Consider the following 15,561-nt stretch of genomic DNA (forward strand, 5'->3'; position numbering starts at 1 on the left):
GTATATAACTTATGTGTGAATGTAAGTTTTCAACTCATTTAGGTACATGCCAAGGAGCACAATTTGTTGGATTACATATTAAGAGCATATTTAGTTTCTAAACTGCCAACTTGAATTTTAGCCATTCAGAAAGGTGTGTAGTGTTATTGCTTAGTTTGTAATCTCCTAATGACAAGTCAAGGACATATTTTCATATTCTTTTTTAATCGTGTCTTTGGTGAAGAAGTTTTTAGTCAAGTCCAACTTACCCAGTTTTTTCATGGGTTTTTATTTCTGTTTGCATTAGTCAGCTTTGTGTCATAACAAAATGCCTGACATGGTACTATGAAATATAGAGAGGTCTGGAGGTTCAAGCTTAAGATTGGACATTCCTGTTGGTTTGAGTCTCTGGCAAGGGTGGAAACTCATGTCAGGAGTGCGTGTTAGAGTAAATGCTCACATCTGGAGCCAAGAAAAGGGCTGGGGAAAGAATGGCCTTACACTGTTAAGTTCCCAAGTCCAGTATTGTAAGGAAAGAACTGAACAAAGGAAAAATGGAGGAATGTAGAAGAGGTGACTCAACAGTAACAGGTTTATTTGGGACAAACCTGCAGCAGGGGGTCCCTGTGTAGCCTGGAGCTTATCTTTCATTTATAGCTTAGGAAAGTAAGGGATGGGAAAAATTTTTCAGTATGGCCATTGCTATGGAATTGTTAGGGAAGGGATCTTACGTTTGTTACTGTCATTCTTTTTGGTTATCGCTGTTCCATTTTGAACGGTATTTATCAAGATTTCAGTACCAGATAACAATTCTCATTGTAGGATATTGTCTGGGGTTTAGGTCAGGCTGACTGTTGGTCTGGGTCAGGGTGACCCTGGGGTGACAGTTGTTCTAGGATGGATCTGTTCCAAAATGTTATCGCCTAAGTCGAGTTTCCCCTAATAGGTATCAGTTCAAGGCTAATGACTAAATTGAGACTTCTATATTAATTCAAAAAGGGAAATTTTAAAAGGTAATGGAATGCTTAAGGAAATGTACTTTTTACAATGTCACCTGTAGCCAAGTTGTTAGTTGGTATTCTATTCACTTACCTGAGCGAAATCATAGAAATAAAATGGAAGGATCACAGATATGGTCAACACTTAAATGTTTTAATATATTCGTGGGGCATTGTTCAATTTGCTGAAATCTTCAGCAGAAAATACAAAGTCCTATATTCTGCCTGTCCATTATTGCCCTAACCCACAATTTTTCTTTTTTAATACCTGGTGTTAGTGTTTCAAGTTGGCATCTTTCAAATTGAAAGATTTGAAAGATCACTAATCAGAATACACAACATACAAAGTTTCTATTACTTACAGATAGACACTAAAGTAGAGGGGAACCTTCAGCAATCACACACATGGAGTCAGGGAGCCCATGAAAGGAGGTGATGTGTGTACAGAGAGAGGGAGACAAGAGAATAAAGTAATGGGGACTATGATTTTTGTGTAAAGTACAAGGAATAATTAGGTGAGGGATATCCTCATTGGACAGGAAGGGAATATGCACGTTGGGATTTTGGAGTTTCTCCACTTGTACTGGCAGGTGGGGTCTGCATAAGCTGCACACTTCTGCAGCTGAGAAAGCCTGTTGTCATGTTACTGCTAATCAAGGCAGGGAACCTGCCACCATCAGTTCTGAGGGTCACATCTGGCAAAGCCCAATTCTTCACTGCCATTGAGTGGTGTGTTGTAGTTCTTAATGGCAGGCTGTGATCTTCTGTGTTGCAGTAGACTCCAGAAACTCACTGCCAATTTCTTCTTTGTAGGTTCTTGCAAATTTGAAGAATGAAATCCACAGATAAGAAAGAATGAATGTAAAATAATAGGATTTATTCATGTGAGAAGAAAAGAGAAAGAGCTCTCACAGAATGAGAGAGGACCCGATAGGGGTTGCCTTATATGCTGGTCTAGAGGTTTATATATAACTTGGGTCAATGGCTATTGGTCCAAATTTATACTAGTCAGAGTTTGAAAAAAGACTTATTGGTCCTCCCATCTCCATTCAGCTATACCCAACTCCATTATCCTGCTGCTCATCAGGAAGCCAGAGTTTGAGGTTGGTGGTACATGCTGTGTGGAGCAGGTGTATGCACTGGGCCCAGACTGGCCCACAGTGGTGTGACAGGCTGGTGCACCTCAGCTTGTTTGGGCCTTGGCTCACATTCCTCAGGCCTGTGCCAGCATGGCAGGCTTCACAGGAAGGCACAGTCCATGCTTGCCACCTGCCCTGCACCTGACCCTAGCCAGTGCTAGACTGCTTTACCATTTCTTCTCCAACAATGGCTGTGCAGCTCTGTGACCAGGAAGCCAGGTCAGTTGGGGGGTTATAATATAAGTTTTGTGCCCACAAGAAAGTAACATGCAAGAAAGAATAAAAAAATGCTAGTTTTGCCCTGTGATTAATGAATATCAAGTAGACAAATGCTGAATCAAGAAAACACAAAACAGCTCTAAATACAGAGCAGGTGGAAACCCTATTCCCAGTGTGTCCCATGTACTATTGTGCCTGAGACATTATATGCTACATTCGATAAAGCAGTAAGTACTCATCACTGCGCTGTTTCCCTATTAATTTTTTTTACCCTTGTGACAAGTCTACTACTTCCACCAGGCAGTTAAACAAAGTTCTCAAGAATGAAAAAAGAGCCAGGCATGGTGGTGCATGCCTATAATCCCAGTGGCCGTGGAGGCTGAAGCATTGCAAGTTCAAGGCCAGCCTCAGCAGCCTAGCAAGACCCTGTTTCAAAAGAACTGGGGATATAGCTGGGTAGTAAAGTGGCCCTGAGTCCAATTCCCAGTATGGGGGTTGGGGGAAGGAAGAGGAGGACAAGAAAAGAACAAGCATCACATTAAAACATGAGTGTGGCAAATGGTTCAGTGCAGTAACAGGCTCAGCTTAATTCACTGACTTCGTGGACTTAGTTCTCTCTCAAACTTTACTGAGCTGGTTTTTTTTTTTTTTTCTCACATGCCCCAGGTATGATTCTCTAGAACTGGTTTTGAATAACTACACAATCATAAAAAATGGCTCTGGATAACTTCCATTTCACAAGTGATTTCTAGATTTCAACTCTGCGCAGCTAGTGTTGCAATCACAAATGAAATAATAAATCACTTTTCAGCGAGATGAAATCATGGAATCTCACACCTTTTCTTGGGGATAAAATTCATGCTTTGCACATACACTTCTACAAAAACGGCACATATTGTTTTGGCAGGAAATAGCATGTGATCAGTTGCTCTCACTTTCATTTTGAGATTATTAAAGTAACTGGAAAATATTTTAGATATGAAATAATTAAGCATTATTTGACTAAAATTGTTCTCTATGTAGGAAAACAATCACTGACTGAACAGCCAGGTAAGATGTCTTCTCTCGGAATCAAACGCACTTTCACCCTTTCAATCCACATCAGTACTCCTATCATCCCTCCTCCACATTCCCGTGGGAGTCTGTCTTCTCCTGGACCAAACACTGAAGATCAGTGTCACTGTTACTGTTTTTATATTAGTGTTGGGGACTGAACCCACAGGCCCACGCTTGCTAAGCACACGCATCACAACTGAGCTATATATGCGCTCTGCCCCCTTGAGGACTATGAAATAACTCCAAAACTTCTCTCTGTATGTCTTTGAAAAGCAACACGGCCGACAAAAACGTTAGGGGACGTGGAGCCCCTTCATGGCATAGTGTATCCCTTTAGATAAGTGGTCATTTAATATCTTGTGCTTCACAGAATCTGAAATAATGGGTGTCTGCAAGAGAAGTGGATATGCCGCCCTTAAAAGAAAGCTTCCTATTTCTGGAGCACTGAAATTCCATTTGCCAGAGTCCCACCAGCCGCCGGGCCCTTACAAACAAGGAGGGACCAAACCAGCCAAGTCGGGCAGCTCTGTGAAAACTCCATCACCCACAAAGCCCCTGGGCGGCCGCCAATCAAGGCGAACGCAGCGTGGCCGACGTGCGCGCGCACCTCGGGGCGGGACTTCCGGCGCAGCCATTTGGCTGCCCTGTGGCTTCTCCCTCCGCTCGGGCCTATGGAGTACTTGGTCGTCACCTCGGGGACAGCGGGAAAGCGCGAGAAGCGGCCTGGTGGCCCGCACCCGGCGGCGGGGACGAGGCTGGGCTGACCCCGGCTGGCGACGGCGCCGTCTGCTGCTCCCCTCGGCCCCCATCCGCCCGCTCCCCGCTCGGTGGCGGAGGCCGCGCCCATGAGCCCGACTCAGGTGGGTGGCGGGCGGCCCGACCGCCTCCGGGGCCGCAGCCCGGAGGGAGGCAGTGTGCGCCCACGGCAGCGCCCGGCGCCTCCGTGCGGCCTGGCTTCAGCCCCCGGCCCAGCCGGCGCCCGTGCCCGCGGGCAGGCGAGGTGGAGGCGCCGGGAGGGCGCCCGAGGCGGAACCAGGGGAGGGAGCCGGCGGGGGTTAGGAGGAGCAGGATGGGCCGAGGCTGGCCAGGCTGGCGAGGCCACCGCAGCGGGCCAGGAGTGCGGGGTCGGTGCCTGCGGGAGTGGAGGCAGCGTGGGGACAGGGCGGTGACACTGCAGAGATCTGAAGGAGAGTGGAGGCAGCGTGGGGACAGGGCGGTGACACTGCAGAGATCTGAAGGAGAGTGGAGGCAGCGTGGGGACAGGGCGGTGACACTGTAGACAGACCTGAAGGAGAGTGGAGGCAGCGTGGGGACAGGGCGGTGCCACTGCAGACAGACCTGAAGGAGAGTGGAGGCAGCGTGGGGACAGGGCGGTGCCACTGCAGACAGACCTGAAGGAGAGTGGAGGCAGCGTGGGGACAGGGCGGTGACACTGCAGACAGACCTGAAGGAGAGTGGAGGCAGCGTGGGGACAGGGCGGTGCCACTGCAGACAGATCTGAAGGAGAGTGGAGGCAGCGTGGGGACAGGGCGGTGACACTGCAGACAGATCTGAAGGAGAGTGGAGGCAGCGTGGGGACAGGGCGGTGACACTGCAGAGATCTGAAGGAGAGTGGAGGCAGCGTGGGGACAGGGCGGTGACACTGTAGACAGACCTGAAGGAGAGTGGAGGCAGCGTGGGGACAGGGCGGTGACACTGCAGAGATCTGAAGGAGAGTGGAGGCAGCGTGGGGACAGGGCGGTGACACTGCAGACAGATCTGAAGGAGAGTGGAGGCAGCGTGGGGACAGGGCGGTGACACTGTAGACAGACCTGAAGGAGAGTGGAGGCAGCGTGGGGACAGGGCGGTGACACTGCAGACAGACCTGAAGGAGAGTGGATGCAGCGTGGGGACAGGGCGGTGACACTGCAGAGATCTGAAGGAGAGTGGAGGCAGCGTGGGGACAGGGCGGTGACACTGCAGAGATCTGAAGGAGAGTGGAGGCAGCGTGGGGACAGGGCGGTGACACTGTAGACAGACCTGAAGGAGAGTGGAGGCAGCGTGGGGACAGGGCGGTGACACTGCAGAGATCTGAAGGAGAGTGGAGGCAGCGTGGGGACAGGGCGGTGACACTGCAGACAGATCTGAAGGAGAGTGGAGGCAGCGTGGGGACAGGGCGGTGACACTGTAGACAGACCTGAAGGAGAGTGGAGGCAGCGTGGGGACAGGGCGGTGACACTGGAGACAGACCTGAAGGAGAGTGGAGGCAGCGTGGGGACAGGGCGGTGACACTGGAGACAGACCCGAAGGAGAGTGGAGGCAGCGTGGGGACAGGGCGGTGCCACTGCAGAGAGATCCGAAGGAGAGTGGAGGCAGCGTGGGGACAGGGCGGTGACACTGCAGACAGATCTGAAGGAGAGTGGAGGCAGCGTGGGGACAGGGCGGTGACACTGCAGACAGACCCGAAGGAGAGTGGAGGCAGCGTGGGGACAGGGTGGTGCCACTGCAGAGAGATCCGAAGGAGAGTGGAGGCAGCGTGGGGACAGGGCGGTGACACTGCAGACAGACCCGAAGGAGAGTGGAGGCAGCGTGGGGACAGGGTGGTGCCACTGCAGAGAGATCCGAAGGAGAGTGGAGGCAGCGTGGGGACAGGGCGGTGACACTGGAGACAGACCTGAAGGAGAGTGGAGGCAGCGTGGGGACAGGGTGGTGACACTGCAGACAGATCTGAAGGAGAGTGGAGGCAGCGTGGGGACAGGGTGGTGCCACTGCAGACAGACCTGAAGGAGAGTGGAGGCAGCGTGGGGACAGGGCGGTGACACTGTAGACAGATCTGAAGGAGAGTGGAGGCAGCGTGGGGACAGGGCGGTGACACTGCAGACAGATCCGAAGGAGAGTGGAGGCAGCGTGGGGACAGGGTGGTGCCACTGCAGACAGACCTGAAGGAGAGTGGAGGCAGCGTGGGGACAGGGCGGTGACACTGTAGACAGATCTGAAGGAGAGTGGAGGCAGTGTGGGGACAGGGCGGTGACACTGCAGACAGATCCGAAGGAGAGTGGAGGCAGCGTGGGGACAGGGTGGTGACACTGCACACAGACCTGAAGGAGAGTGGAGGCAGTGTGGGGACAGGGCGGTGACACTGCAGACAGATCCGAAGGAGAGTGGAGGCAGCGTGGGGACAGGGCGGTGACACTGTAGACAGATCCGAAGGAGAGTGGAGGCAGCGTGGGGACAGGGTGGTGACACTGCACACAGATCTGAAGGAGAGTGGACGCAGCGTGCGGACAGGGTGGTGACACTGCACACAGACCTGAAGGAGAGTGGAGGCAGCGTGGGGACAGGGCGGTGACACTGCGGACAGATCCGAAGGAGAGTGGAGGCAGCGTGGGGACAGGGCGGTGACACTGCAGACAGATCTGAAGGAGAGTGGAGGCAGCGTGGGGACAGGGCGGTGACACTGTAGACAGACCTGAAGGAGAGTGGAGGCAGCGTGGGGACAGGGTGGTGACACTGCACACAGATCTGAAGGAGAGTGGACGCAGCGTGGGGACAGGGCGGTGACACTGCAGACAGATCCGAAGGAGAGTGGAGGCAGCGTGGGGACAGGGCGGTGACACTGTGGACAGATCCGAAGGAGAGTGGAGGCAGCGTGGGGACAGGGCGGTGCCACTGCAGACAGATCCGAAGGAGAGTGGAGGCAGCGTGGGGACAGGGCGGTGCCACTGCAGACAGATCCGAAGGAGAGTGGAGGCAGCGTGGGGACAGGGCGGTGCCACTGCAGACAGATCTGAAGGAGAGTGGAGGCAGCGTGGGGACAGGGTGGTGACACTGTGGACAGATCTGAAGGAGAGTGGAGGCAGCGTGGGGACAGGGCGGTGACACTGCAGACAGATCTGAAGGAGAGTGGAGGCAGCGTGGGGACAGGGCGGTGCCACTGCAGACAGATCTGAAGGAGAGTGGAGGCAGCGTGGGGACAGGGCGGTGACACTGCAGACAGACCTGAAGGAGAGTGGAGGCAGCGTGGGGACAGGGCGGTGACACTTCAGACAGACCTGAAGAAGAGTGGAGGCAGCGTGGGGATAGGGTGGTGACACTGCAGACAGATCTGAAGGAGAGTGGAGACAGCGTGGGGACAGGGTGGTGACACTGCAGACAGATCCGAAGGAGAGTGGACGCAGCGTGGGGACAGAGCGGTGACACTTCAGACAGATCTGAAGGAGAGTGGAGTCAGCGTGGAGACAGGGCGGTGACACTTCAGACAGATCTGAAGGAGAGTGGAGGCAGTGTGGGGACAGGGTTGTGACACTGCAGACAGATCCGAAGGAGAGTGGAGGCAGCGTGGGGACAGGGCGGTGACACTGTAGACAGATCCGAAGGAGAGTGGAGGCAGCGTGGGGACAGGGTGGTGACACTGCAGACAGATCTGAAGGAGAGTGGAGGCAGCGTGGGGACAGGGTGGTGACACTGCACACAGACCTGAAGGAGAGTGGAGTCAGCGTGGAGACAGGGCGGTGACACTTCAGACAGATCTGAAGGAGAGTGGAGTCAGCGTGGAGACAGGGCGGTGACACTTCAGACAGATCTGAAGGAGAGTGGCGGCAGTGTGGGGACAGGGTTGTGACACTGCAGACAGATCTGAAGGAGAGTGGAGGCAGCGTGGGGACAGGGCGGTGACACTTCAGACAGATCTGAAGGAGAGTGGAGGCAGCGTGAGGACAGGGTGGTGACACTGCAGAGATCTGAAGGAGAGTGGAGGCAGCGTGGGGACAGGGTGGTGACACTTCAGACAGATCTGAAGGAGAGTGGATGCAGCGTGGGGACAGGGTGGTGACACTGCAGACAGATCTGAAGGAGAGTGGAGACAGCGTGGGGACATGGCGGTGACACTTCAGACGTATCTGAAGGAGAGTGGAGGCAGCATGGGGACAGGGCGGTGACACTGCAGAGATCTGAAGGAGAGTGGAGGCAGCGTGGGGACAGGGTGGTTACACATGAGACAGATCTGAAGGAGAGTGGAGGCAGCGTGGGGACAGGGCGGTGCCACTGGGGACAGATCTGAAGGAGAGTGGAGGCAGCGTGGGGACAGGGCGGTGACACTTCAGACAGATCTGAAGGAGAGTGGAGGCAGTGTGGGGACAGGGCGGTGACACTTCCGACAGATCTGAAGGAGAGTGGAGGTAGCGTGGGGACAGGGCAATGACACTGCAGACAGATCTGAAGGAGAGTGGAGGCAGCATGGGGACAGGGCGGTGCCACTGCAGACAGATCTGAAGGAGAGTGGAGGCAGCGTGGGGACAGGGTGGTGACACTTCACACAGATGGAAGGAGAGTGGAGGCAGCGTGGATACAGGTGGTGAAAGGGCTTCCTCTGGCTTCAGTATGTGTCTTATCCTGGAGCTGCCCATAGTTCACAATGTAGAAAGTGGTATGTTGAGGTGACTCCTGGTGGAGTTCATGTTGGAGACGTCCACAGCATGGTGTCTGGTGTGTGCTGGGCATGAAACTGTGGGTCAGAATTAGGAGGGAACATTTGTGGGTTCTTGTGGTAATGCTATTTAGGGACAAGAAATGAAATCAAGGGGACAGAACTGCAGCTCAGTGGGGCACTCAGATGGCAGTGGTGGGAGTTGCAAAGCACAGCGAGTGAGGAGATGTGTGTGAGATAGTGGGGTGGAGGAATGAAAGACTGAGTGAACATGATATGGGGAAGGGGATCAGTTAACCTTGCTAAGCCTTGATTGGGGTGTGGTGAGGTTGGGGTTGAAGGTTTGAAGGTCAGTGCAGCTGAGTTTTGAGTGAAGGTTTGGTGGAGAGCAGATAGTTATGACTGCTTATGGGACAAGAAACGCAGAGCAGAAGCTGGAGATGGCCAGCAGTGTGTAAGGTTCCTGCCTGGGCTCGGGTGGCTGAGTGAGGTTGAAAAGGGCTAGGTGCGGAGACCTTCATAGGGCTCGGATCTACCGCTGGTGCTGAGTCTGGTGTTCTGTACCAGGACTGGGACTGAACTGACACTGGATGTATTTGCTATGTGCCACCTTGTTTCTATGTGCAGAGTAATGGAAATACCTGTGGCGTGGGTTGGGAGGGGTCTGTGAAACTGTAGTAGTGGAGGAGCCAAAGCTGTGATCAAATGCAGTTCAAAGAGCGGTGTGTAGGTTGGAGCGATGTTTAAGTCTAGGTCATGGGACTGGGCACATGAGGGAGAAAGGCAAGTCTGAGTTTGGATGTCTGGGAAGCAAGATCTGGGGGACCCAGGGAAACTGGCTGTCATGCGGGGATAGAGTTCTGTACACCAGACCCACAGCCTACATGGTGCTTGTTTACTCCTTCCCCCACCTGTTTTTTCTGTGTGTTAAACACAGGTGTCTCTTCCACTTTGGGAAGTGTGGAGGAGATTGAGCAGTGAGTGATTGTAGGGAAGACCTGGAAACCTGGACACAAGTGTAGCAGTGATTGTACCCATGGGGCTTTATTTATGGATGTGAATGAGTGATGACAGGTATATGCAATGACATTCAAAGAAGGAATTTTTTCTTACATTTTCCCAAGAAGGGCACATACTACATGTTGCCTGACCATGTAGAAAAGAACTGATTGGGTCAGAAGGCATAGGTCAGAATGAAAGGGGACGTTTAGGCTACAGCCTTTATTGGGGTTCCCAAGGGAAAGACAAGCAGGGCAGGATGACCAGCTTAAATTTGGCTGTGTAAATAATTCCAACATTCCGGGGGCACAGGGGTTTGGCCCTGGTTTGACTTAGGATAAGGGTACTGTAGGCTTAATCTCTGAGAGTTAGATGAGGAGGTCACTCAGAATATGGATTTAGCATGGCATGGGAGATGTAAACAAACCTATTAGTTTAGCCCTGTAATTAATGGGTGCCACTTGGATCAATGTAAAGTCTAAGACAACACAATTTGAAAAGAAGGCACTCATCTACTGAACTTTCTCCACTGTGGCAGGGTCGTGTGGTCTTTGAGGATGTGGCCATATATTTCTCCCAGGAGGAGTGGAGGCACCTTGATGAGGCTCAGAGATTCCTGTACTGTGAGGTGATGCTGGAGAATTTGACACTTTTGTCCTCACTAGGTAAGGCTCTCACATCTACACAGTATCTTTGGTTGGGCTCTTTCCCCTGTTACCCAGGGGCACCTCTGTTTTCCTGTAGCATGATCATGAGTGCTGCTTCCTTCCCTGATTTCCACACAGATATGTTGTAGGAGCCAGGCCTGAGCTCTGCCCATTGAAGAGTTTCTACCCATGCAACCGCATCCCATAGTGTTCTGAGGGCTTGCAAGAAAAGACCAAGACAGAAATGTCAAGTTTGTCTAAGAGATTCCACTGACCTTGTCTATTCTTGGCAGGTTATGCATGGTACCTTCTGTGCCATACATTTGAACAGAATGACCTGACCAAGAACAGGAGTTTCTGGCACCGTAATGACCACTAATGTGGGGGCTATCGAATTGATTCTGCGGGACTTTTCTGACATTCTTTTGGTTATGGAATGTGGTATGTCATGGGGTGGATCTCTGGGTCCAGTTTTCCCTTCCCCCTGGGACCAACCTTTTTCAAGTCCCATGCACTTTGTCACATTGAGTGATAGGGAGAGTCCTGGTACTGAGAGAGTGGATATTACTTCAGCAATTGTGATAGAGACTTAAAGGGGTTTGACCCTGTTGACTGGGAGTTGCCAAGGGTGATGTCAGAGCTGGGTTCAGATCATACTGGGAACCTTCCCTGTGCTCACCATTGTTTGGTGCCAGGGCCAGAAGCCACAGTTTATACCTTTTCTTCCTCATTGTCATATCTACTCTGATTTCCTACCCCTGTCTACCACTGTCCCACACATCCCCTCCCCACCTTTGGTGGCTTTCACCCATTCCCTTTGCAGGGCCCTGCAACATATGAGCTTTACTTAGGTATTGTGAAGTCTACATGCATCTCTCAATAGTCTTTGAACACCTGATGCTATTACCATTAGATATTCCCAGGTCCAGATATAGCCTTCTACACACTGTTCACCAGTCACCCACAGCTGTACCTCCTACACACTGTTTACCAGTCACCCACAGCCGTACCTCCTACACACTGTTCGCCAGTCACCTACAGCCATACCTCCTACACACTGTTCACCAGTCACCAACAGCCGTACCTCCTACACACTGTTCACCAGTCACCAACAGCCGTACCTCCTACACACTGTTTACCAGTCACCCACAGCCGTACCTCCTACACGCTGTTCACCAGTCACCAACAGCCGTACCTCCTACACGCTGTTCACCAGTCACCAACAGCCGTACCTCCTACACGCTGTTCACCAGTCACCTACAGCCGTACCTCCTACACGCTGTTCACCAGTCACCAACAGCCGTACCTCCTACACGCTGTTCACCAGTCACCCACAGCCGTACCTCCTACACACTGTTCACCAGTCACCCACAGCCGTACCTCCTACACACTGTTCACCAGTCACCCACAGCCATGGCCCATTGAATTCATTTGCAGAGGGAATCCTGCCTCTTCCCCTGTACTGCAGCCCTCTTTTGTGTCCTGATCCATTGCCAGAGCTTTCCACCATGGGAGCCTGCTAGGCCCAGCTCCGCACTGCAGGCCTTCCTCTCACTGCTTTGCCTCCACCTCCTGTCAGCAATCCCAGGGACTTACTCATGGGTGGCTGACACACTTTTGTGATGGGACTCCCCCTCTCACTTGCATCTCATCATCCATCTGTTCTTACAGGTTGCTGGCATGGAGCTGAGGCTGAGGAGTCACCTTCTGAGCAAGGTGTTTCTGTAGGAGCATCACAGGTCAGGACTTCAAAACCAGGTTCATTCGCCCAGAATGCCCAGCCTAGTGAGACATGTGACCCACTCTTGAAAGACATTCTGCGCCTGGCTGAACAAAATAGAACACAAACTGAACAAAAGATACATATTTGTGAGACAGACCTTTACCAGCCCCAAAAGCAGATTGGAAAGAATCTTTCCAGGAGGGACAGTTGGAAACCTTCATTTTTGAAGAACCACAGAGTTCACATGGCAGAGAAGGCCCTCACATGCAGGGAAGATTGGAAGGAATTGCCAGACACCTCAGGCCTTCTCCAGCACCAAGTCTCTCACTGTGGGTGGAAGCCAGACCAGGAAACTGAGGGCAAGGAAGCCCTTCAAACTGGACATAATGATTACATATGCAGTGACTGTGGGAAAGCCTTCAGATGCAAACATTCAATGGTTGAGCACCACAAAAGCCACACAGGAGAAAGGCCTTATGAGTGCAGTAAATGTGGTAAATTCTTTAGATATAACGCCAACTTTGTGAAACATCAAAGGATTCACAGTGGAGACCGGACTTATGAATGTAGAGAGTGTGGAAAATCCTTTATGTACAACTATAGACTCATGAGACATAAGAGAGTTCACACTGGAGAAAGGCCTTATGAGTGTGAAATTTGTGGGAAATTCTTTAGGTACAGTTCCACATTCTTTAGACACCAACGAGTTCACACTGGAGAAAGGCCTTATGAATGCAGCGAATGTGGGAAATTCTTTATGGACAGCTCCACTCTCATTAAACATCAGAGAGTTCACACTGGAGAAAGGCCTTATAAGTGCAGTGAATGTGGGAAATTCTTTAGGTATAACTCCACACTCATTAGACATCAGAGACTTCATACTGGAGAAAGGCCTTATGAATGTAGCATTTGTGGGGAATTCTTTAGGTACAACTCCAACCTCATTAAACATTGGAGAAGTCACACTGGAGAAAGGCCTTATAAGTGCAGTGAATGTGGGAAATCCTTTAGATACCACTGCAGACTCATTAGACATCAGAGAGTTCACACTGGAGAAAGGCCTTATGAGTGCAGTCAATGTGGAAAATTCTTTAGGTACAACTCCAACCTTATTAAACATTGGAGAAATCATACTGGAGAAAGACCTTATGAATGCAGTGAATGTGGAAAAGCCTTTAGCCACAAACATATACTTGTTGAACATCAGAAAATCCACACTGGAGAAAGACCTTATGAATGCAGTGAGTGCCGGAAGGCCTTCATTAGGAAATCCCATCTGGTTCATCACCAGAAAATCCACAGTGAAGAGAGGCTTGTCTGTCCCTTAGATGTGGGGGATTCTTTAAGTTCAGCCTCAGCTTCATTAAACATTAGAGATTTCACAATGAAGAAAATTTACCACTGACCATTTTAAATTGACAGTTTAATGTTACGTAAATTCATATTTCAAACCCTCAGAAACCTTTTTATCTTGCAGAAGTGATACCCTATTCTCCTTAAATAATTCCTCTTTCCTGGTGTCCCTGACTAGTACTCTTGTACACTCTGCTATATGGATTTGATACCTGTTAGCGTCCAATATAAGTAGAGTCTTTCAACATTTGTCTTGTTGTGAAAGGCTTGTTTCACTTAGGATAATGTTCTTAAGGTTCACCTATTTGTAGCATGTATCAGAAATCTTTCCCCCTGCCCTTTTTTTTCAGTGAAATAATATTCCATTGTATGTATATACCACATTTCCTTATCTATTCATTGGTTAATGAACACTTGGGTTACTTCTACCTTTTGACTACTAAGGAAAATGCCGTTATGAACATAAACATACAAGTAACTTTTTGAAACCCCACTTCCAGTTCTATTTGGGTATATGCTCAGAAGGGGAAATGTTGGATCATGAAGTATTTTTAGGAACTGTTTTCCATACTACCTGCACCAATTACATTTTCACAACAGTACACAAGGTTTTCACTTTCTGTATTTTAGCAATACTTCAGTTTTCTCTTTCTGTTTTCTTTTTTGTTTGTTTGTTTTGTAAGAGAGAGTTTTCCTTAGTAGTTATCTTGTTTGGTGTGAGGTGGAACACTGCATTTTTCACTTTTGCCAATGATTAATGATGGGGAACATCTTTTCTTGTGCTTGTTCAAATTTGTATATCTGGAAAAATATCTTTTCAAGTCTTTCCTCCATTTTTTAATGGGCCTATTTGAATTTTGTTATAGACCATAGAAATTTTAAAAACATTTGGGATTTTTAACTACCTACTAAATATATTCTTTTCAAATATTAATCCTAGTCCATAGGTTACCTTTTTGTTCTATTGATTATGTCCTTTGATAGCATTTTGATTATTATATAGTCTAGTTAAATTTTTACCCATGCACTTGGCGTTATAATCAAGAAATCACTGTCAAATCCAATGTCATGAAGCATTTTCCCTAAGGCCTTATGTTTATGTCTTTGATCTTCTTTTGAGAGAGGGTCTTGCTATGTTGTCCAGCCTGAACGCTTGGGCACAAGTGATCTTCCGTTGAACCTCCCAAGTAGCTGGAACTACAGGTGTGTGTCACTGTGTGTGTGGCTAAGGTTTACTTTTGTACAGAATATTAGGCAAAACTCCATGCTTTGTCATGTGGCTATCTAGCTTTCTAACCACCAATTATTGAAAAGATTTTTCTTTCCCCCTATTAAATAGTCTTGGAACACTTTTCAAAATCATTTGACCATATCTGCCAGGGTTTATTTATGAATCTGTTCAATTGTTCTATATATTTTTATGAGAGTACAGTTACACACTTTTTTTTTTTTTTTTTTCCCCTGAGGCTGAATCTGAATCTTTATTGTTCACAGAGTCTTTTTGTATGTTTTTTCTTTGGTATTGATTACATAATTTCATGGTTAATACAATGAAATGTTAAGTAAAAAATCTTCAAGAGTATAATTAATGATCTTTTTAAAATTTTTTTTATTGTAAACAAATGGGATACATGTTGTACATGGCGTAAAGGCATACCATTTGTGTAACCATAAATTTACATACGGTAATGTTTGATTCATTCTGTTATTTTTTTCCCCTTCCCCCCACCCCTCCCACCCTTCCCACCCCTCTTTTCCCTCTATACAGTCCTTCCTCCATTCTTGCCCCCCTCCCTAACCCTAACTCTAACCCTAACACTAACCCTTCCCTCCCCCCTTTATGTGTCCTCATCCACTTATTAGCGATATCATTCGACCTTTGTTTTTTTGAGATTGGCTTATCTCATTTAGCATGATATTCTCCAATTTCATCCATTTGCCTGCAAATGCCATAATTTTATCATTCTTTATGGCTGAGTAATATTCCATTGTATATATATACCACAGTTTCTTTATCCATTCATCAATTGAAGGACATCTAGGT

At 49.3% G+C, this 15,561-nt stretch overlaps 1 protein-coding gene across 1 annotated transcript; it reads left to right on the forward strand.

The window, feature by feature from the left end:
• Nucleotides 1–4,221: 4,221 nt before the first annotated feature.
• LOC306647923 (uncharacterized protein) lies at nt 4,222–14,876 on the forward strand. The gene is made up of 3 exons (XM_079117538.1): nt 4,222–4,251; nt 10,333–10,459; nt 12,113–14,876. Exons 1-3 carry the CDS (start codon nt 4,237–4,239, stop codon nt 13,567–13,569), a joined length of 1,599 nt encoding a protein of 532 aa, XP_078973664.1. The 5' UTR covers nt 4,222–4,236; the 3' UTR covers nt 13,570–14,876.
• The last annotated feature ends 685 nt before the right edge of the window (nt 14,877–15,561 follow it).

This window comes from Sciurus vulgaris, assembly GCF_902686455.1.
Source record: "Sciurus vulgaris genome assembly, chromosome: 17".
NCBI classification, from domain to species: Eukaryota; Metazoa; Chordata; class Mammalia; order Rodentia; family Sciuridae; genus Sciurus; species Sciurus vulgaris.

Excerpts from the sequence above, each read along its gene's own strand:
- LOC306647923 (XM_079117538.1), top strand. Across the intron at positions 10,460-12,112 it reads GACACTTTTGTCCTCACTAG|GTTGCTGGCATGGAGCTGAG; the intron begins GTAAGGCTCTCA and ends CTGTTCTTACAG.